The 23,903-nt window shown below is 47.4% G+C and overlaps 1 protein-coding gene and 1 long non-coding RNA gene across 2 annotated transcripts; one reads left to right on the top strand and one right to left on the bottom strand.

Annotated features, from left to right (window-relative positions):
- Window positions 1-4,582: 4,582 nt before the first annotated feature.
- LOC128851898 (gallinacin-13-like) lies at window positions 4,583-5,418 on the top strand. Its single transcript, XM_054064174.1, has 2 exons — window positions 4,583-4,742; window positions 5,142-5,418. The coding sequence occupies exons 1-2, from the start codon at window positions 4,682-4,684 to the stop codon at window positions 5,261-5,263; spliced, it is 183 nt and encodes a 60-aa protein (XP_053920149.1). The 5' UTR covers window positions 4,583-4,681; the 3' UTR covers window positions 5,264-5,418.
- A 4,209-nt stretch (window positions 5,419-9,627) lies between these two features.
- Window positions 9,628-16,441, bottom strand: LOC128851899 (uncharacterized). The gene is made up of 5 exons (XR_008449429.1): window positions 16,128-16,441; window positions 14,365-14,488; window positions 13,702-13,792; window positions 10,807-11,007; window positions 9,628-10,219 (listed from the first exon to the last, which is right to left on the bottom strand). It is a non-coding gene; the product is annotated as an uncharacterized LOC128851899 (long non-coding RNA).
- Between the last annotated feature and the right edge of the window lie 7,462 nt (window positions 16,442-23,903).

Raw genomic sequence — 23,903 nt, 5'->3', positions numbered from 1 at the left:
TCTGTCTTTTTGCAGCATGAAATTTTGACACCTCCCAGCCTTTGTCAGTTAAGTCTTGGTCTCCCTTTCCAGGTAAAATATTTCTCTCCAGGTCAATCCTTTCTGTGAAAGCAAGAAAACAATGATGTAATGAGAGAGCTATGCCAATTGACTGAGGTGTTGTTCAGAGCCAGGGAAAAGTCCTCCCTGGGAGATGGAATTCTTATTGTGATGAATCAAACAGGAAAATTCCCACTGACCTCACCAGGGACCCATCGCCAGAGGTTCAACAATGAATTCATCTGAGTGACTCCATTCTCCTGTGTGCAGGTCAGCTATTCTCCTCGGGTCATCATAACACAGTCCAGAACACCAACGTATGCAGGGAGACGCCAGTGCTCCCCTGGAGATCCCCTGCAGTTGGATGAACCATGAAGAGAGCTGGACAACCCAGAGCCTACTGTCAGCTTGGGAACTGCCACTGAAAACAGAGATGGGGCTGAAGCCCGAGCCAAATTCCTCCCCAGATCCAGCCTGCCTCTCCAAGGCATGCTGATGTATAAGTACAGCACAGCAAGGCTTTTAAATCAAAGTCCCTTTCCAAATCAAGCAGTTTATTTCTCACATTTGTCTACAAAGTTTGCAATTCACACCTCTCATCTGGAGGACGCTTAGCCACCATATTTATAGCCTGGATTCCTAAGAAAATAAAACATATGGGCTCATGCAGCTGATCTTGTATATCTCCCTGCCAGATCCTATGCCTATATATTCTGAACCTGTTAGCCAGTCCAATTTTGACCAAGGAGGTGGAAATGCTCAGCCAGTTTATAGGAAACATCATCCCTCCGGCAACAGGGTAAATGTGAGCCGCTGCTAACAGCACAGTCCCACTCTTCTCCAGCTGTTTTTTCCCTTCCTCACTGACCTGGCTGGAGATAACCCTAAACCACCACACAAGAGAAAAAAAATCACAACAAAAATCCTTCATCATATCTGCCTGATGAATAAGTTGAACTGACTTCCCTTCCAGCTATCTGATCTGACACACAGGGAGGAGAGAGAAAGCAGCAAGGACGTGACAGAGGGTGGAAAATAGCTCCCTTTAGTCCATCAACCCTACACAACTGCTTCCTGACATGGTTTCTTGACCCATTAACTAACCTTGGGCACAGCATCCAGGCATCAGCACAGCCCATGAGAAGCTGCTTAAATAGCAGTACGAGATGCTTTGGTGTAAGTGTATGGTAGGGAAGGTTGCTCAAATTAATTACTCCAAGGTTGGTGTGTCCTGTAATCCCTGGGAGGAGAAAGCATTAAACTCCTTTGTCACAGTGACCATGTTTATTCACTCAGAAAAGAGCTATTTGTCTGTGTGTTTTCATTCACAATGAGATCACAGTCCTACAGACCCTCAAACACCATTTCCAACCTTCGACATCCAAAAGACAAAACATATTAATTGTTTGAAGCACTCAGCCACAGTTAATCCCACCGTGACCCCTTGCTAGAGGACTTCCACCCATGATCAGCAGTCCTGCCCAACTGGGACCGTTTCCCAGTGCGTAGACCCACGTGTAGTCTGGAGTTCATGTGAATACAACCTTTTATCTGCAGGGTTGCACGTAGAAGCAGAGATAATAGTGAGGTAAGCCAAAAGGGAAGCTAGAATAGCAGAAGAAGCTAGAAGGTGAAGTCTGTCATCTCTTTGGAGATGCAGGCAGGTGAGAATTTAAATCAGGCTAGAGGTCCACTCTGAAACAAAATTAAGTTTTTCCCCTCATGTGTGAAAGCCAAATAAGGGAGAGTATTTTTGTGTGAAAGGCTTGGTTGAGCCTTTAACTCCAGCTACCTGTACCTGACAGAGCTCAGAAGGCTACAAAATAGGGGTTTTTTTCAGTACTACTGTAGCACACATATAACAGCTCCTAAGGGAGACACAGAAACCATCCAGACATTGTGGGAGGTATATTTGGCGTCTTTGCAGCCATATGGACAGCCAGGGCAGAGCTTTACACTCACACCCAGCCTCTCAACAAGCACAAGACTCATGAGTAACTGGAGATGTTACCTTATCAAAGCACGGCATGAATGTCACCCTCGTTCAAATTTGTTTGCTGTTCCCAGGCAACAGGCTAGCGTTTGTTTGGCAGAGAGAGACAGATAGAGATGAAATCCTCTGCTTCTGCCCTAAAAATGCTGTTGTAATGGAGCTGTGTAACCAGGAGCAGAACAGTAGTCAGCTGAGCTCCTTCTTGGACACACTGACATCCCATAGCCTTGGGTAAGCCCCTCAGGTCCAGGTTTTCCTTTACATCCCCAGCACTCCCATGCAATCTAATGCAACCACTTGCATGCCAGGCTATCCCTTCACTGTCATGCAGGGAAAGTGGGATACTCAGCCCACTCACATGGCTGCTCCTCCAACTCCTGTGGAGCAAAAGGTATCACCAACCTACCACAGCCCAGCATCTAAAAAATCAGGCTGCTCAGGTCCTAAACTGAAGGCAGATGAAATTAGCGGAGACATCTCTCCTCTTTGCGGCTGTGGGGAGGATGCAGACTGACTTGACTCTTCCTCAATCTCAAAACCTCTGAGGCACACAGGAGCTATTTCTGTGCCATGTGGCGCTGAGCACAGATCAGTCTTTGTGTATGGTGGGCTCTGAAGAAAAACATCTGGGGGCAGGTTGGGGAGGAGGAAAGGGTGGAAGGCTGCTGGGCCAGCACCAGTAGACTCACCAGAGGCTGAGCCCAATACAGCATATGGACCATACCAAAGGGAGAAAGCCCAGCTGCTGTCCTAGCAATTACTCAGGGGACAGAAACATCCTGCCCCAGATTTCTTTGGGAAATCTGGTTTATGTTGGTTTTGTCTTATTTTGACTTTCTTTCTCAAGGCACATTCTACAACTTGGCCCAGGCACCCCAGCTGCAGAGCAGGAGTTTGCAGTGTTGTAGAGGACACATTCTGGTCACTTTTGTGCCTGTTCCTGCAGAGCCTGCAGCCCCAGATACAGCTCATCCTCTGAGATGGTGCTGCACCCACCAAGGGAGAGCAGCTGAGCTAGAGATAAAAAATGGCATTTTGCCACTCAGTATTGGGAACGCCATGGCCACATGACACACTGGCTCTGTGCTAAACCTCCTCTCTAGAGTGCTTTAAACTGCCTCCACACGTGTTCAGATGCATCAGTCACATACTCAGGACAGGACATACGCATGAGCATCCACACGCTCCTTCCTACCTAGGCAGTAGCTCAAGAGCTGCAGCATCATTTCTACTGTATAAATCCTGCCCCAGTCGCATTGTACCATCTCTCACATTGGAGATGCTGATTCTCACAGGTCCATGGTGGGTTATTTTCTCCACCCACTGCACCAAGCAGTACCACTAGATATGCAAAGGACCAACACTTGTAGGGAGGCTCTACACACATTCTTTGCAACCACCTCTCTTGCAGATAGTGTTACAGACTCATTTTCTTTCCCCAGGTTGTGCGTGGCCAGTTTGCATGACACTGTATTTGAATGCTTAGTGTCCTGTGATCGAAAGTCCACATGGTGAAGGGCCCCTTATCTGCACTGTTTGATAAAGGTGATCCTTGTTCTCTTCAAGCAGCCTGAAGGCCGTTAGTTTTACATTTTCCACCACTGACTGGCATCCAGCCTGCAATAAAAAGCCATCAAATAGTTTATTAAGGGGAAAAGGAAGACTTGGCGATGCCCTCCACTGCATTGGTGCTGTAAAAAGAAACCTTTACAAAGTCTATATTATATTTCCTCTTCCTCTTTTTTTTTTTTTTTTTTGCTGGTTGGGGGAGAATTCTGCTTGTTATTTGCTTTGGTTTGTTTTCCCAAGTTGAAACTCAGATCCCACCTCTCTCGAGTTCCTGGAATGGACCTAGAGAATTAATACAAACCAGAGAGCTTGCCAGCATTCTTGGGAAAGCTGTAATACGCAAGCTTTCCTCCTGATAATTACAGGGAGGTATCCCAACCTTCCCATTTAATAAAGGCATAAATGAATAAGATGCTACATTAACATTTTTCATGTCAGTTGTAAACAAAACCTTGGCAACAGCCTTTTTGCAGCCTAGAAGTTGGTAAGTACAAAGAGACCTTTGATTTTTAAGGATGCCATGATTTTCAAGCCAACTTTTTGCGTTGGGGAGTGTTGAGGAGGAGACTCTGGATTTTTTCACACTTGACTATGTCAGTCCTAAACACAGAGACTGGCAGCTGGAAATATATTAAAAAAAAAAAAAAAAAGCAATGTTGATACCATGAACATTTGGACAGGATTTTAACACCACACGCTCAAGCCTACAAACACAAGAAAAGCCAGACTGGGTCAGCCAGCAACATCCTGTCTCCAGCAGCAACCAGTAGCAGACTCCCCAGTGCTCAGTACAATTTGTTGACAAAACTCTGCGGTTTTTGTTTTGTTTTATTTTGGCTTTTTCCTTGTTATTTATTCTTTCCTTTTTTTTTCTTTCCTGTAACACGTGTCCAAGAGCAGCCACATCCCAGCGCAACTGTTTGCTGTCCTGTTGAAATACATCTGAGATTGACAAAGTTCCCTGTGCTCCAGGAGTGTTACACAACCCCCCAGGCATTATAAATCCAGGATTTCTCTCTTCTGTCTCTCTCAACAGCCTTTCACTCCTCCTCGTGGTGGAACCTCCACCCAGATTCAACCATGCGGATTCTCCAGGTGCTCTTTGCAGTCATTGTCATTCTCCTCTCCCAGGACATTCACGGTAAGAACAAAATACTGACAGGGGTTTCTGGAGGACTCTGGGGGCAGAAAAGACAGGTTCTTACCATGAAGTAGAACAGGACCAGAAAGGGCCATCAGGTCAAATCAGGTCAAGTTGAGGTTGACCTGACTCTTGCTCCCAAGGAACGAATTTCTTCTGACATGGTCTCCATGGGGTTCCTGGCTGCAAGTGTCCCAGGTTCATAGACTATACATCCCTTCCTCTCCATGCCCGCAAAACCCACCCAGAAATGCTGAGCCTGCTCCTCGCCTCATCCTCCATGAATTTCTCCACTGACAACTGCAAGTGCTCTACTGATCACCCAGTGACACTAGCGTGGCTCCAAGTGGCCTCGCAGGTCCCACCTAAGCAGGTCTCCTATTCCTTTTCCCCCTGCAGCAAGAGGCCTTTCAGATAGCCAGCAGTGCAGAAGCAACCATGGCCACTGCCGGAGGCTTTGCTTCCATATGGAACGCTGGGAAGGAAGCTGCAGCAACGGCCGCCTACGCTGCTGCCGATGAAAGCAGCTACGTTGGAATGCACCTCAGCGCTCCAAGGGGACCAGCCCAGTGACCCTGCAACCACAGCTTACACAAGATTTGCTGACAGACACCTCTGCACCTACATCCACAGTTCAGTTTGTCCATCCCCAATAAACCTGGTGGGTTTATATGTCCTTCTGGGTTCTGACTGCAGATGTGTTTCCCTCTGAGATGGACCATCCTGCCTGACGCTTGGGGTTTGATGATGCTTGAGATGCACTGGGATATCCGGAACACCCACACAAGGCTGGCAGATGTAGCATAAGACCAAGGGGACACCTGTGCCCTTCCAGGGTGGCAACAAGAGAGGGATCTGCTAGGATTGTCCAAGCAGTTATAATATGAAGCCTCTCTTCTAGCCAATATCTCTATTTCTATCTCTGTTACGGTCTTACCAGCCTCTGTCTCTTGCTCCATCTGTCTATGGAAGAGGCCACAGCAGGGTCCATATGATTTGTCCCTCCAAAAGTGCTTCTTCCTCACCCATAACAACAGTAAGGTGAATATGAGTGGATGGCTCATTTTATCCACCTCTGAGAGAAGGTAAAAGTGGATGACGAAGAAAACCCACTTCCATGGGCAGAATGGGTCACCTGGTGGTCACAGAGGGAAGTGTGGTGTGTTCGACATCTGCCCCTCTTTTGCATGGAGTGATTCTCATATGAAATCTTTCTTGCATGGTGTGAAGTTTAATTAAAAAGAGAAAGTGCTCACAAGGCTGACAATAAAAGCAAAAGAGGCTGATGCCTTCATGGAAACTGCCTGATAGGAAGTGCTTCTGGCCGGCACTGTCCCTTGAGCGATGTCAGGGTCACGTTTAAAGGAGGGACAGCTGGCACAGACCAAAATCCTGGGGATAGTTTCACTCATCTCTCATCCATGCAAAGTGTTTTAGGAGATACAGAGAATAACCCCCTGTATTTCAGACCATATCACAACATCATGAGGGCCATCACTGCCTCTCTGCACATGCTGTTCTATTGGGTGGAATTACATGTGGGATTGGACCAAGGCCAAATTCATTTATAGAAGCTCCTCACCAGGGGGTAAATGTTGTTGACTGCGGCACCAAGAATGAAGGATAACTGCCATAGAGTACTCTTGAGCAGAACCCCAGAAACAGGTCCTCACTTAGGAAAGGAGGTAGTGAAGGGTGAGCAGGAGTAGAGATAGAATCATAGAATCAGAACTGTTAACATTGGAAACGACCTCTAAGATAATCAAGTCCAGCTATAAAGAAGTCTTAAAGGCACGAGGAGAGAAAGGGTATGAAAAGACATGAAAGTCTCCTTGAGATAAAACTGGAAGGTTGATCTCTGCAAAATCCCCAGCTACACACCTGGCTTTAACCTAAACCCATTTGCTATTTACTCCAGAGAGAACAGTCTTGTCCTGGAGGAAACAGAGGGAAACTAGTAAAACCAGTGACTTGACTGTGCTGGTTGACACCCAGCGGAGATCTGTCCCATCTCTGTCTGAGCTTTGAGCATGGAGAGATTCCCTCACTCCTCCTACCACCCTGAATTACACCCATGAGGGACTGGGCTCCCATACACACCCCTGCTGGGGATTCCCCCGACCATGCTCTGTAGTCTGCAAACATGGTAGCAGCACCTTCACACCATCCCCTCTCCTGGATGCTACTCCTCTCGGTTGAGTGATGGTCTGGCTCTTTGGAGGCCTCGGAAAGCTCAGCCAGAGGTTAGCAGCCACTCTGGCTCGCTAAAGCCATCAGTCCCATCAAGCAGATAAGGCTCCCCTTGATAACAAGACCTGCCAGAAACGAGCCTCTAGTTTTTCCACCTTTTTGAAGTCTGGCTCATGAAGTTTTGCAGAACTTTGTCTTTTTGCCAAAGTAACCAACCTTCAGATCCAGCCTTCATCTTCCCTCCTTTTCCCTGACCTCCTGCCCCTGTCTTCCCCCTTTCTCCTCGCTACTCCATGCACATGCCTCTCCATGGGGCTGATAGGGATGCTGGGGGGGCAGTGGGGAATGAGGAGGTGATGTCATCTGTTTTTGGCCGCTGCCGGAGGAGCTGAGGGTTAGACATGTCTGCCTCCATCCAGCCTGGCGCCGGGAGCAACTGAGAGCCTTCCTTTTGCAGCCGCCTCTGCTCCTTATCGGGGCAGGATGACATCTCGGGGACAGGCTGCCAGGGTTGCGAGGGAAAGGAGGTGGGGAGCCCCTGAATGTGAGCCTTGTGAGCAGCACACACGCCTGGGTGTGCACATGGATGTCTGCCTGTGTGCGTGTGTGCACTCGCTGGCAGGAGACACAGAGGGAAATTGCTCCCAGCAGGATGGAGCTGGCTATCAGCCGCTGTGAAGAAGAAAGCGCCTCTGTGCTGCAGTCCAGTGGCGTCAAGGGCGATGCTGTCACATAGCTTTGCTCCTGCTAAGGCCTGGGAGAGTTTAACCTCTCACATCCCGGGCAGGCAACCTGGAAAATCCTGTGTGATCATCTGCAAAGGGTTAAAAGATCGCCATTGCCATTAAAGGAGGCCAGGGTAGATGGAGGAAGGTGAATCTATCTGCCCCTTACCCAAAGCTTGGAGTCAGAGGCATCTCAAGCAAGGCTGGCTAGAAATTTACTATGGAATTGGCTTTGAGACGGAGCATTGAGCCTTCCTCTATGTGTTTGTGGTTGGTTTTATCCAACTTGGAATGGAAAACTTTAATTCTCCATAAAACAGCAAGAACCCCTAACATCATCTCCTCTTTTCTTCTCTCCTCAGGAAAAACGCATTTTGATCAGAAAAGAATGAAATATTTTTGGCTAAACTCAGAACAAACTGTGCTTCCTATCTCCCACAACATAGCCATCAGAAGGGAAACTCCTTGTGGGACACAGGAGCTGCAGCCCAAGGAGAGAGACAGTTCCCTACAGCAGTGGTCTTTTAATGTTTTGAGTTTATATTATTTATTAATGGTAAAAAGAGATTTTTTTTCCCCCCACTCCAATAGATCATCTTGCTTACACTCTACTTTGGAGACCAGTGCTGTAGAGAACATGGAGACCATGGGGAGAGGAACTGTAGCCCAACGGCATGGGGCAGAAATGTAAACAATGAATTGTTCTCCCTCCAGCTGGAAAATTCATAAATTGATTAAAATTTATAAAATTGGTTATTTTTTGCTTGGAAAAAATAAGATTTTCTGTAAAAAGACATTCCCTGTTGTTGTACTGAGAGTGAGATAACAGATATTGAAAACACAGGAGCATCATAGAATCAGGGTCACCTTCAGAGACTCTTTCACAGCTAAGATCTGTTTCAGAAGACCTCCTCTCGGGCAGAATCAAGTCCTTGCATCAGGTAAGCAATTTAAACATCTACAAAGCAAAGGTCTCCATCTCCTTGCCCTCCACAGCTGCCTTGTGAGCTGGACAAACAGGCTCTGTGTGGCATGAAATTGTCTTACAAGAGTTTTCTTATTTCTGTAGATGACAAAGGGAGCCCAGGGTAACCTGCCACTGTAGAGACACTTCTGTTGGTCAAATGAACATCTGACAGCAAAATCTTGGCACGTTTTTTTTACATTAATAAATCCATGCTCTCTTTGTATGCCCCTACAAGGGGACTAGGAAAAGATGCAGCCACTGGGACTGCCCTGTGCTGACCTCAGCTCTCCATGTCAGAGCAAAACCCTGGCAGTCGGTCAGCCCTAACATCTCAGAAGCTATGTAATAAAGTACATTTTTTTTATAGGTGTAAATAAATGACTTCACTCTCCTGGCAAGGTGCTCTGGGTTCTTTTGGCAGCCCCACATGGAAGAATAACATTGCTGGAGCAATGCAGTCCCTCTCTCCCCACGGACGTAGAGCTGGCCAGTGGGGATGCTCCAAAACAAACACAGCAATGAGCAGCTGGCAGGCTGCTCCCGAGTGCACTGGCAAAGCCACCTGCAGCCAAAAGCTTGTGGTTCCTGGTCCAGAGGTGCTCCAGGGATGAGAGGTGATGCTGATTTGGGGAAAGTGCAGGGGAAAGGTGGTTGCACCTCAGATAAGGGAGGGTGAACGACCCCTTTCCCTTCTCCAACCTCCTCCCCAGGGCCACCACTTTGCATACCCTTCCGCAAGCCTCACAAGCACTTAGCCCTTCCTCCAAGTCCAGGTCTCTGTGCTGGGGATGGATGCAAAAGCTGTCAGGAAGCTTTATTGTCCAGATCTTCATGCTGCTATCAGTGACTCCCACACACTGGAAGTGAGATATGTGTGACAACATTTTTTCCATCGGTGAGCTTATCACTGCTGAGAAGAGGGGAAAAGGTTGGGGAGGATGAGGGAAGAAGAGGAGGTGCATGAACATGAACACCCACCCACCCCATCCTTCACCCACCCTATGCTCCCCAAATCTATTAACGAAGGAGTGGGAAAACGGGGTTTTGGAGGAATGCATTGGAAAGAAGTTGTGTCATATCTGGCCTCCTGGCCCAGTAGACACAGCACTAAATTCCTTGGGTGAGATCCAAAAACACTCTTCCTGACAACACATCTCAATTCATATGGGTGTACGTACAACTGGAGGATCCTTCTGCAAGGATGTTGACTTGTTGACTGGGCTAGCAAGACCCCAAAGGGTATGACCTCTCCATGGTGTCTGCCTGATCCTTCCCAGGACTAAGGGAAGCTCCAGCCAGCAGGAAAGACAATAATACAGCAAAGAGCTCAGCTATATCAGACACAGACAGAGCAACCGGGACCTCATCACTGTGGCTCCAGTTGTCGACTATACACTGCTCCTCACTAGGGTTTCGCAGTGGTCACTTTTATCAAGCCCTGGGAAGGCAGTGTCTTGGCTCACAATGCACAGCCCAAAACCTGTCTTTCTCAGTCTTCGTACGGAGAAGATGGAGGAAGCAGAAGTAAAACATGGTTCTTCAAGCCTGGCAGTCCACGCCCAGCCTGGAGTACCTGATGCCACGATCTTGGGACACTAGGAAAGAGCAAGGTTTGTTGAGCTACAGGAAGTGCAGGTCAAAACCAAACCTGCAGCTAGATAACGGGAAGGCTTTAGGGAACTACAAGACTTGGTGAGTCATCTGATAGAGCTCTGGAGTTGGCAGCACTTGCAATAGCAAAACATCTTAGTCAGGTCTGCAGGACAAGTTGCTGAGGATACAGGTGTGATTTCAGGGAGCCTCTCTGTTCGCTGTGGAAACACTAGTGTTATTCTGGGCTGTGCAAGTGCTAGGTTTCTGCTTGGCCCATAGCGGCACTTTGAAGCAGCCGCTTCAAATAAAATATGGTACTTGGGATGAAAAAATAAAAGATCAAATAACCTCTCAGACTACGGTACTGCTTCCAAGGAAAGCCCTAGACAAGGCTGCCCTGGTGTTGCTCAAGGCCAGAAGTTTCACAATGCTGTCTTAGGACCATAGGGAGGTAACTGCCCAAAGGAGCCACCTCTGAAAGCTGAGGTCCCCTTTGCTTCCATGTGAATAGGGTTACCTCCCCAAGGAGGACAGTTACAGATGTGTCCCACCAAGCAGTGTTATGTCATTAAGTGTATTATGGACTCACGGGGCTGGTGTTTCCAAGGATGGGGCTGGAAGACAACACAATCTTTTACTGTATGGTCCAGGCTTTTCCAGGATCAAGAACACCAATTTTCTCAGCCTGTTGTTGTGTGGGAGATGAATCTCTAGTAGGAGGGATCTCTGATCAACTCCCTGCTCCAGCCAGGGCAACCTGAATCAGCTGCTTTTGCGGAAGGAGGCATCCCTGGGTATCAAAAATATTTGTTAGATTTTTATGAACTATCTTAGAATACTATGCTTATAACATCTTACAATAGTAAAGGCTATCTTGGGACACGAGTTGTTAGAGACACCCATACTGAAGGGATTTCTGACATGACTAAACCTCCCCACAGAAACATCCTGTGACCCTGTGTGCTCTTTTAACTTGTGCACATTGAAAAGCAAAAGCATTCAGCAAGAAGATTCCTCCATATATTGTCCCCCCCCAAAAAAAGTCTAAAAAAGTGATTTTTACATCTTACTATGAAGCTTTCCTTCTTGGAGGTGGTGGGTGACGTAAATCTGTTTCCCTCCTCCTCTGCTATTCTGGAGTGGATGGATTTAGAGGAGAGATTTAGATTAAACCTTAGAAAGAAGTATTTTACTGTGAGGGTGGTGAGGCATTGACACAGCCTCTCCAGAGAAGTGGTGGCTGCCCTGTCCCTGCAGGTGTTCAAGGCCAGGTTGGATAAGGCTTTGAGCAACCTGATCCAGTGGGAGATGTCCCTGCCCACGGCCGGGGTGTTGGAACTGGATGATCTTTAAGGTGCCTTCCAACCCAAACAATTCTATAATTCTATGATCCTATGATTCTATGATTAATTGGAAGCCACGCAGCCTCCACAAGGGGGGCAGCTCAAATTCGTCTATTGAGGTCTCTCCAGGCCAAGCCTTCCAGGCCGCCTTCCCCTCTACCAGTCCCCAGGGTGCCCAGCTATGCCTGAAAAGACTGTGGGAGTTTGGCTACTGCTTCCTGGCTCCTATCTGCACTCATGTGCAGCCTGTCACCGATCCCACTTAGCTCAGCCACTGCACACTCATCCCAAGGGTGGCCCCATCTCCAGGGGACCCCCACTATCCCTGCTACTGCTGCATCTGGCACAGGCTCTGCTGTTCCTTGCAGACTGAGCAAGGGTGCGAAATAGCAGCGAAGATAAACAACCCAGTCAGGGACAAATTTCAGAAAAAAAATCCTCCCTGCCCCAACGGGGAGAAAAATCCAATCACCACCATCTATTGTGGTCCCCTGTTCTCCTCCCTCTTCATCTCCAACTTTGCAGGCAGGGAAAAGGGAATGTGGTGATGTAACTGAGGTCGCACAGCCTGCCAGCGGCAGAGCGGGATGCTGATGGGTTACCATGTGCTCTCCCAAACTCAACACCATTTGTAACAACGCACATTAGCAAGATGCTGGGTTCACATCAAGTCCTGTACCCTCTCTAGGGCTGCCTAGCACAAGGGAGTAACTCAGTCTCACCCCAATGGAAAGCATACCACTAACAAATTCATTAGCAGAACTTCACAACAGGCTAATTAACAGTTTCCCACAGGGTTGTACTTGGAGTATCCTGGCCAGGTGTGTTTGATGTATGATGCATTATGTATGGGGGGGGGGTGTGTGTGTGTGCGCACGCCAGCCTCCTGCAGACAGAACTGCTGGAGCACTCCCACCTTGCCTTGAGGCTGTTTCCCTGACAAGAAAGATTTTTCTGGGCTGCCTTTTTCTTGGCAACTTCCCCTTGCAGCACAATGTCTCCTTTAGGAGAAGCCAGGATCTTATTTCCCTCTTACCCTCCATTATGCCTCTATATTCTTCTTCTAGGGTCTTTTCCTTATCTACCACCACCTTCCTGTTTTTCTTCCTTACCCAGTATCCTCTAGCCTCCCTGGCTCCCGGACCATCGGCTCCTGTCTGAACACTTCCTCCTCCGGGGATGTGATGTCCTCGCCGTGATAGCCCCAGGCATCTTTGGGGACCACAGGCATTCCATGGCGCCTGGTCAGGAGAGGGTGGCAGTGCTGACCCAACGCCAAAGGAAACAGAGTTGGGAGGAAACAACAGCACTGGGCTCCCAGAATAACTCTGCAAAGGGCTACCCCAGGGGTGCAGAGATAAGCAGAAAAAGCCCCATTTTGGGGAGGAAAGATGAGGAGGTCAGGGCTGTTTGTCTGAGACGTTTACAAGTCTTCTGGCACAAACACTGGTCTGGGCTTTCCCAGCCGGCATCAGTATTCTTTTTCTAGTAGGTGCAATTGTTCATTCAGCCTCTGCTCACCTTGGGGCGTGCATCTCAGCACCACAACAGAAAGGAAGGTACTCAAGGCCATGGGGAGACAATGTTAGGATGGCCAAACCCTGACACAGCAGTTTCCAGGACAGAGTCCCCTCTTTTTTGGTGTTTGTTGCCTTGGGTGTGTGCCAGTTCAAGTTTAGGACCTCACTGTGACTGATTCTGCAAGGACTCAGAGACTATCCCTTACCCCTCAGGTGAGACCTACAGTCACATACGAGACCATGGTGACACAGCCCATCCCATGTGACAGCTGCCTGCCTTCTGAGGACTACTCAGACTGTGATGTCCACCACAGACCTTAATGGGCCAGTCTCAAAAGCCCGTGGCTCTTTCAAACACCAGCACACTGTATTTGCTGGCTACAAGTCCTCAGAGAGGCTGTAGATACCCCCTGTGCTCGGAGCATCCAGCAAAGCCCCTCTGTCTGTTTTGACAGCCCTCAAATGCTGAGGTCCACCCCCCAGTGGGTGACCAGGTGCTTCAGATGGTGGAGGTTGCAGCCAGTGAGTCACCACCACCCTTTTCTCCAGCAGAGAGGCTCTCCATCCCAGGAACCTCCTGCAGCCAAGTGATGTCCCAGGATAGGAAACATGAATAAGTACCTGGGGAATGTCTCCTCGGCCCTCACTGCACAGACATAGCTGGAGAAACCAAGAGGTCCAGGGCTGTGCATCACAATGTGTCTCCCTCTCCCTGGAAGAACAAGGTCACCTCATAGTTAAAGAAGACCCATTTCAATCTAGCTGACTTGCTACCTCATCAGCTAGGAAATAACCCAGCTGCCAACTTCCTCTCCAAAACTCAAGACTTCTCCAAAGTCCCAGAACAGCATAATTTTATACTTAGTTCTCAGTTTAAATACATGCATGTGACTCTGTTGCAACAAATACAAAGCACTCTTGCTGTCTCAGAGCCAGCTCCATCCGCTCTTCCCAAGCCGAACCTGCTGCCTTCCTCCTGCTATATTTATCAGGGTGATTTAGTTGGCTGGAAAGTGCTTGGGGAAGCAGCGGGGGCGGTGAGACCTTGGAAATCAGCCATGGGAGAAAACCTGCAGCTGCCTCCATCCTGATGTGACTGTTGTGAGACTCTCTCATGTATTCCCCGAGGTAATTCCAGTGTAAAGCTGGGAGGCTGCTCATCATTTGTTGAAGTGCTCACGCTCTGCTAATTTTTCAGGCATTAGCACCAGTGTGCATGTCTAGCTGGGCTCATTGTCCTTCTGCTGGAGACCTTCTTGCCTCCCAAACCTTCACAATGCTCACCTCCAAGCAGAGATTTCCAGGATGAGCTGGTGTCACTCTTCTTTTGCCCAGGAGATGGTCCAAAGCAATTTGTTCTCCCCCTGTCCCTCAGTATTGTCCTTCTGAAATCCCAGGGACGATCACCCTAAAATGCGAATTTTTGCAATGAAAGCAAGATTGGTGCATTTAAGTACCTAAAACAGTGTTGACACCTCCACACTATCCTATGGCAGTAAGAGGAGAACACGCAAAACCTCTTCAAAGCCCTCACGGTGAGAACGGACAGCATACAGCTATGTCTTACTCCTTGCTTTTTATGCATCCCTTTGTAAGATTTGTTCCTGTCTGGAAGCCCTGCCTATACCAGCCAGAAGGTACTTTCTCAGATTTCTGTGGCTGTAGATGTTTAGCAAGCCTCACAACTGATTTCTACTGAACACCCGGGTGCATGGACACCTGTTGGGCAACCAAGCTTGCAGCAACAGAGGTTCAACCCTCTTTATCATGGAGATTTTATGGTGCTCAACTTCTTGCTCATTCCTGATGCACACAGACTTTGCGTTTTGGTCTCTGAAGTGTTTTTTCTTTCTGTGCTGTGATAAACCAGGGCTCTGTAGTTGGGTTTTTGTTTTTTTTTTTTTTTTGCTGCCAGCAAGCACTTTAAATGGTCCCACCAGCTTCTGTGAGGATAAATACTTGCTAAATGTTGTGCAACAAGGCTATTTCCAGCCTGAACAGCTGACAATGGAGCTACTGACAATGGTGCAAATCCCAGTTTAAGGGACTTGATTCAATCTCTGCTGTAGACACAGATAAATATGCTGCAGCTCCAGTATCTCATCCCCTCCTGATTGTCCTTACCACTGAAGGGGATCTGCCTTTGTTTCTTTTAGGGAGGGGCAGAAAGAGGAGAGAACCACCTGAGCCTTTAGTAGGGACAGAGGGCAATGACCACCTCTGGAAAAGGTTAGGGCTGAAGCTGGAGCAACCCCTCCCTGCTCATCTGTCCCCATTCCCTTGGAGGGATGTTGGGGTGAGGGATTTTGCCCCATAGGAGCTTAAAATGACATGGGATGACGTAGCCCATTTCCCTAGAGGTATGCAGGATGGCAATTCCCAAACAGACATGGGATGAGGTGATGGAAACCACCCTCTAGGAATGAGACCTGTTCAAACGGATGGGGTCAAGGCCAGCTTTCATGATGCCCTGGGAAGCAGCAGTAGGAGCTAGCTGCCTGCAGTTTTCTGCTTAGCCAAGCAAACCTGCTCCATGCATATCCCTTTGCAAAGCCTTCACAGACCACGAGATGGCATAAAACACCAGCGGAGCCTGAACCAGACTGATTTCCCCTCTAATCTGGCCTCATCCAGCAAACCCAGAGGTCTCCAGTGGGACCCTGCTAGTGTGTCCTTCCTTGCAGGGAGGTCCCTTCTGCCCGTGGGAAACTCCCCGTTGACTTCCTTGCCCTGCACAATTTTTATAAACAAAAATGAAGTAAAAATGTGCTTCCCGTTTCCCTCATAACCAAAACAAGCCCAGGCTGGCTTTTAGGTACCCATCTCACCCAGTCCATACACTCTCACCGCTGCTGACCTTCAGAAAACCCTCCCAAAGCTTTGCCCTTCCTGCCGCAGCTCCTTATGAATGACCCTGATTTCCAGTCCCACCAATACTCCTCCTATTTCCATTTCCCCCTTGAGGCTCGTGTATAAACAAAGCCAAGAAGAAGGGAAAACAGGGTTACTAGTAGAAAACAGGTCTCGAGTGGCCAACAGAGACTCACGCGTCATGGAGAGCCTGGCAGGGTGCCTGACAAGATAACCTTTCACCGGAGCACCAAACCCCACCCATTTCCAAGGAATCTTGGGAAGCTTCCAGCTTTTCTAGTTTTGCAGGCTGGAGAAGGGTATAGCACTGTGGTCAAATGGTTGCAGCAGTGCTCCCCACGGGCGAAGACTTTCTCCATCTTGGTTCACCGTGGGATGTATCCTTGATGCCTCAGTTTGTCTTCCACTAAATAGACAGTGAATATAGCTCTGCAGAGGAACTGGTATGTCCCTGAACCTGAATTGTGCATGTTTAAGACACAGCCTTTATTCCTCTATCATCTACCAAATACAAACACAATGCTGGATAAGCATTTTGGCCTGAGGAATTCCCCCACAATGTGTACTTCAGGCTGCAGGAGTGATGAAGAGATGGAGATCCTAGGAGTCTCTTTGCCTAGCAGTCTCTTTGAATAGAGGACAAGTACAGCCCCTCCCTGGCCAGTGCCTTTGGGAATGGATCCTCCAAGACCTGTATCAGGAAGGAAGGCTCGCTTAAGTGTGAGTCTTCAGCCGCTTCAGCCAAAAGCCCAGGTGCCCACCTTGCTCAGGGTCTTGTCTTGGCCACAACCAACCTTTGAGCCTGCAGAGGAAGACAGAATTTTTAAAACATTCCCCCAAAAAGCTGTGCCCAGAGCTTGCCCTGTAAAATCAGGATGTCAAAGTTGCTCTTGGTGGAAGGCGCTGACATGGTGGTCCTGAGGAAAAGCAGAAGACACAAAAGAGGAGGTGGTTGCTTTATCCATCCCTCTGTCCAGCACCCACAGAAAAAGTCTCTGGATGCAAATTTTCGTAGCTGTGTCACTGCCCCGGCTTATCTCTCACTTCTTCTTTCCAGTGGATTTCCTCCTCTGAGACCACTGGTGGTTTCTTTTTGAAGAAGAGCTGTCCGCATCCCTGGCTTTTCTTACGCAAACCTGTCATCTGAGCAGGGGGTGACCACAGAGGGGCATAGAGGGAAAGTTAGAGCCTGCTTTCTGTCACATGACAGGACGGATGGAGAGAGATTGCAGCCAGGCAGCTCAAAAACATGAACTCAGCAAATGCTCAATGGAAGAGATCAAAATCAAGTGCCGAGGGAGAGCAGCTTAGATCTGAGTACTTGCTACTGCTGTTGAATTTCTTGAGTTATGGTAGGAGCACGACCTAAGTCAGGCAGGTACCACAAAGGCAAATAAGACCACAGCATCTGCCTCAAAATGTCTGAACCTGCCTGACATCTCATACTGAAAGCACATGAGCAATATCTCAATCTAACTGGGACCATAACAGCTGCCCCAACCAGCCCCACATTGATAAAGAGACAGCTGGGAAGTGCGCCTAACCTAGAAAGCAGGCGAAAACTCCTTCCAAGGGGAAAGAGTAGATGAAAAAGGTTTCCATAGATTCAAAAATCTGCCTGAGTCACCAGACTCATGGAGGAAAAATCAGTTCTGGATTGCTAAACACAAAGGTTCATCCCTGGCTCCAAAAGTACAGCAGCCAACATTTGCTGGGAGAGCTGGTAAGAGAGGTCTGGCTGCCCTGAACAGCTGAACAGTAACATTCACACCTGGATGCTGCAAAAAAACAGAGTCATAGAATGGTTTGGGTTGGAAGGGATCTTAAAGCCCATCCAGTTCCACGCCCCCATCATGGTGAGGAAAACCATCCACTGGATCTGATTGCTCAGCCTCATCCAACCTGGCCTTGAACACCTCCAGGGATGGAGCATCCACAACTTCTCTGGGCAAGCTGTCCCAGTGCCTCACCACCCTCACCTTCTTTCTAATATCTCATCTAAATCTCCCCTCTTTCAGCTTAAAACCACGTCCTATGGTTGTCCTTGTCCTCTCCCTGCATTCCTTGATAAAGAGCCCCCCCCCCAGCTTTCCTGTAGCCCCCTTTAAGTACTGGAAGCTGGTCTAACATCGCCCTGGAGCCTTCTCTTCTCCAGGCTAAACAACCCCAACTCTCTCAGCCTTTCCTTGTATGGAGGTGCTCCAGTCCTCGGATCATCCTTATAGCCTCCTCTGGACTTGCTTCAACAGATCCATGTCCTTCCTGTGCTGAGGACTCCAGAACTGAATGCAGGGCTCCAGGTACTTAAAGGTCTGTCTTAAGCCAGACATAGGATGACTTTTGCCCTCAGCCTCTCTTATGGGCCAGACATAAAGACATTTCCACCTTTGGGATGAGAGCAGTTTGGAACCTACTTGGGCACAGCATAGACAGCACAGCTGAACATGTTTGCTTGAAGCTAAGGGAGAGGAGACACCTCAGGAAGACAAGATGCATGACGCAAGGGAACCAAAGTGAGTTTTTTGATGGAAAATAGAGAAAATGCTATTAATGTTTAATTTAGACGAGGACTTGGCCTTGCAGTAGAGCCAAGGATCAGCAGCTCCCTTTGCCCAAATCACAATCCTGGCAACAACAGCTGGAATAAACTGCGAAGGGAGGTCCTGCCTTTGATCTTCCTTCTTGCACTGACAAACTTTGCAGGAACTGTTGCCTTCCCAAACACAGCCAGGGTGAGGGTGCTTTGCTCTTGCCACCTCTCTGCTCACTCAGAACTGGATTCAATTTGTCCCAGCAATGGTGGAAAGAAGATTTTTGCTCATGTCACCAATTCCTGACTCATCTCTTGGTAAAGTCACACGCTTCCTTCCTTGTGAGCCTGTCTGAGTCACCAGGTGCTGCAGAGTTGTGTAACTGGAGTTCCCAGTTTGCAAGGATTTGCTGGGAGCAGTGTGAAGAATGCTGCAAGATCCTCCAGATCCAGAAATGACCTTCAGCCTCCTAGGGAATGTCTGTAGTGTAAGATAAAAGGCATGTACAGGGGTTGGAGATCACCAAGATCCCCAGTTTCCACCTGCTTCACTGCATGGATGGAAATCCAGGCTCAGTGTTGGATTTACCTCTGCTGATGCATTTATGTCAGGTGAAGTGCTGCTGCCTCGTGCTTGGCCATTTTGGGGTTAGACACCACCCCCCCCCCCCTCCCAAACTTACAAAGGGGGAAGGAGCAGAGCTGCAAAGCCAGGCTATGCCCTCAGAACAACCCTTCTCACATCTCTCCCATGGCCAAGGGACCACCCGCATGGCATTGTGGTGTTTTGCTACCTCCCATCCGCAACAGGAGCATGCAGCTTGCTCACCCAGCCAGAAGCTGGGGCAGCCTGGCCAGCCTCTTGCTCAATGTGGACAGCAAAGCTTATTTTCTATATGGGCACAAAAATCTGGTCAAAAAAACCCAGCTGCCACTGAACAAGCCTAAATCCACAAGAATTAGCCAACTTCAGTCCAAAGCATGTTTCAGTGAATTTTTTAAAGCTACGTGCTCCAGCAGTAACGCTGGAAGCTGTAAAAAGCTTGGAGAGTGAGGAGTTGATCTCAGTATGTACCAGCTCCCACGAAGAGGTGAGAATTACATTGGTGTCTAACCCTTCCAACAAGGATTTATCAGGCTTTATAAAATCCTTCTTACCAGTTGCCCTGGGCGAGTTATTTGCTTTGGCAGCTGATCCAGCCCTAATAAGCATTATTAACCCCATCAAAACCCAACTGACGCATCACAGGAGATGTTCTGCTGCTGTGAGGGTCTACAAGTCAGCTGAAAAACCTACAGATGCAATAGATTGCTGTTAGGGATGCAGATATAACTCACATTCAAATCAATTAGCTTGCAAATTTGAGTACAAGATGTACATCTGATATAACCTTTCGAATCACTGAAACACTGTCTTTCCGTTCTACAGATGAAAACCCAGATACCCAAGGTATCTGCTTGTTAAATAAGTCAGCATTTCCAACCCTTGTCATAAGCGATAATGATTTAAAACTGTGGCAGTGAAAAAAACACATCTGTATTATTTAGGGCCTCTCAGGCTTCTTTTTTTCTTGTTAGGAGATCAATATGCATAGAAACTTTTTTCTTAAACTTAGAGATGTTGGTCCTGCAGCAGCTTCTTAGGAAATATTTGCAGCTTAACATGAGTCAATCAGCAGTGATTTAATGAGCGACAAAGTTGCCCAAGACCACCTGGTGGTTTTCCTTATCTTATTCCCGTAGTGCTGGTTTTTGCTTCTCCAAAGGCTGAAGCTTGCCATGGCCTAAGCAAACACCATTTATTTCTCTTGACACACACACAAAAAATCCCACAGAAGCCAAAAAGAGGGTTGTTTCATGCCTATTCAGGTACACAAGGAGTTTACAGGTTCCCTGGAGAGCATCTCTAACAGGGAAACTTTCCTGCCTGCACTCAGCTGCATATATAAAAACACTTTATTTCAAAAAATTGGCATGTTTTTGGCCTAAATTGATGACAAAGTTGGGGATGACAAAGTCAACACTTCCCCAAAGGGAGCAGGAAGACCAGAAGTTCGTGCAAAGTTCTAGTTCACACTTTCAGTTCTTGAAAAAGCTGCAAAGCATTTGCAGAAAAACAGGCAGCAGCTCCCCTCAGAAAAAAACAGGTGAGGACATTGGCCTAGAATCATAGAATGCTTTGGGTTGGAAGGGACATTTACAGGTCATCCAGTTCAACCCCTTTGCAGGATCAGGGACATCTTCAATCAGATCAGGTTGTTCACAGCCCCATCCAACCTGACCTTGAATGTTTCCAGGGATGGGACCACCAACACCTGTTCCAGTGTTTCTCTACCCTCATTGTAAAAAATTTCTTCCTTATATCCAGTATAAATCTACCCTCCCTTGATTTAAAACCATCACTCCTTGTCCTGTTGCAACAGGCCTCACTAAAAAGTCTGTCCCCATCTTTCCTGTAGGCCCCTTTTAAGCGCTGGAAGGCTGCTATAAGGTCTCCCCAGAGCGTTCTCTTCTCCAAGCTGACCAACCTCAACTCTCAGCCTGTCCTCATAGGTGAGGTTCTCCAGTCTGAAGTATAGGTTCTGTAATGCTCCATAACAAACTAAAAGGTGATTTTTAGGCACGACGCAGGTTTAAAATTGCTAATATGCAGCTTCCAGGCAAAAAAATCTATTTGTAAATAAGGTTGGTATTGGGAATAAAGAGGTAAATGATTGTTGGATGAGGCTTCGAGCAACCTGATCCAATGGAATGTGTCCCTGCCAATGGCAGGAGCGCTGGAACTGGATGATCATTAAGGTCCCTTCCAACCGAAACCATCTTGTGATTCTATGATCCTAAATGCAGCAAGTTACTGGGAAAATGAGCATTAATGATGTCCTGACTCAGGCTCCCCAGCATCACGTGCCACACCTACACGGCCAGCAATGCCGAGGACTTCTGAGCTAGATCAAAGGGCAGGACAAAAATCCGGTTCTTTTGCTTGTGTTTTATGTCAATAAAACCTCACAGACAACATGGAAAACTGGAAAACCAAGCAGTCACAAGCACAGCAAAAAAATCCTATGTGAGTCAGAGAGAAGATAGGCAGGTTACAAGCCATTTATTTACTTTTCTATTATTTTAATTGACAAAGCATAAATAAAAATATAGTGAAAGGCCTTTTGCTGGTTAAAAATTACATGTAAAAGCAGGCAATGGTCCAAGGGCATTTGCATGCAGTGCATCAAAGCATAAAGGCACTCAAACGCAGCAACATCATCTCCAATTTTACTGTTTAAATACTGGGGTATATAATTAAGTGTATTAAATATAATTTTTCTTATTTTTTTCATCACTTCACTAAGAAGCCTTCTAAACAAAAATCAATGTTTAAGATGTGAATGAGACCAAAAAATGATTGGATATAAATGGCAGCAGGGGAAAAAAAATATACTCTCTGATTTTCTAAAGAAACTATGTAACAAAAGTTCTGAAAAGTAGAATGTAAATACTGTAACTTATGAAAAAATATATTTAAGAGGCCTAATGCTTGTAAAAACTCAATAGAGAGAGAGGCATCTCACTAGATGCCAAGGGATGCATTTGTTACCTTGCAGGAATGCTCACAGGTGACTGGAGAGTTTGGAAGCAGCCTTGCCCAGGTGCCACAGATGAAGCTGTGAAGAAATGAGGATTCCATCCTGTTTGGCATCTCCATGTGTCCTGCCATAAAGCCTGAGCCCCTATAAATCTAAACCTTCCTGAAAGCCTAGAGAAGCCAGACAGTAGCATTGCATCTTGCTGGCCTTTGCAGACCAGCTTTTCTTCTCCCATGTAGCACCAAGTACCACAGACCATCCCTGCTGGTTACCATCCCATCTGTTACTGCTAAGGAAAAATATCTGAAATAAGTCCCAGCTGATTCTCTTTCCAGCCTTTGCCAAGCTTTGATTTTCCACACTGACTGCTGCACGCCAGCAGACTTCTGCTCACTGATTAGTCTTTATTTTTTATTCCAAGCAATCCATCCATTTCTGAGGGTAGTACAGAATAAATTTTATCCCCACCTTCTCCCAGACAGAATGAGAAAGGAAAAAAGAAGTGGATGGTCTTTCTCATTAAAGAGTAGCTTTAGCATCCTCCTGGTTTAGAACAGAACTAGAAACTGGCTCTTCAGATCACCTCTGTGTGATGGTCATGATTTTTCTGAAAATCAGCCAAAAAGGGGGTAAAAAAGTCAAGTAACACAGCAACAACACAGTAAAACCTTGCTGGACTGAAGGAAATTTCAAAAGATGCTGGTAGGATGGAGGTGGGACAGGCAGGGGGTTGAGGTAGGATGCAGGAGAAGCAGGAAGGGGATGGAGACAGGATAGCAGTGGGGGGTGCAAGCAGGTTGGAGGAGGAAAGTTAGATAGGATGCAGGCAGGCTGCAGGCAGGCAGGAGGAGGAAAGCAGGCTGGAGGAGGACACAGGTTGTCCAGAGAGGTAGTTAAAGTCCCACTCCTGGAAACATTCAAGGTTGTGTTGGATGGGGCTCTGAGTCCCTTCTCACTGCAGGCATGGACTGGATGGGCTGTAAAGGTCCCTTCCAACCTAAACTCTTCTGTGATTTTATAAGCAGGAGGGATGGAAACAGGATGGAGGAGGGAAGTAAGCAGATGAGGTAGAACTGAGGGATGGAGGTGGAACACAAGTTGGATCGGGCTCCGAGTCCCTTCTCACTGCAGAGGTTGATCTGGATGGGCTGTAAAGGTCTCTTCTGTGAGAATTAATTGCTAAGTTTTGCTGCTGTATGTTTAATTATCTTGTCATATGTATCTGTCTTTTAAGATGTAGCTGTTTTAAGTCAAGAGATAACCTGTCTAAGGGCTGCGAGAATTTATTAATATGCTTAGTTGTCTTGTAAGATGCAGCTGTTTTAGGTCAGGAGACAACCTGAGGGGAGTCTCCAGATATCATCTAAATAAAGAATGAATAATATAATAATGGATACTCTAAAGAAAGAATGAACATTCTTTGAGGATTTACACAGTTCTTTGTCTAAAACTAGTATATATACCCACTGCTTTTGTAAGATGTGATGCCTTTTTTTCTTTTGATGCAGCCCAGGGCCTTCTGGGCTGTGAGTGCACATTGCCAGCACATGTTGAGCTTCTCATTGAGCAGCACCCCCAAGTCCTTCTCCGCAGGGCTGCTCTCAATTATGTCATCCACCATCATTTACTGAAATCAAGGATTGCCCTGACCCAGGTGTAGGACCTTCCACTCGGCCTTGTGGAACCTCAGGAGATTCACACAGGCCCACTTCTCCATCTTGTCCAGGTCCATCTGGATGACATCCCATTCTTCTGGTGTGGCAACTGCACCACTCAGCTTGGTGTCATCTGCAAACCTGCTGAAGGTGCACTGAATCTCACTGTCAATATCATTGATAAAG

Source organism: Cuculus canorus, chromosome 3, assembly GCF_017976375.1.
Source record: "Cuculus canorus isolate bCucCan1 chromosome 3, bCucCan1.pri, whole genome shotgun sequence".
NCBI classification, from domain to species: domain Eukaryota; kingdom Metazoa; phylum Chordata; class Aves; order Cuculiformes; family Cuculidae; genus Cuculus; species Cuculus canorus.
This window is presented reverse-complemented; position numbering and strand designations above follow the sequence as displayed.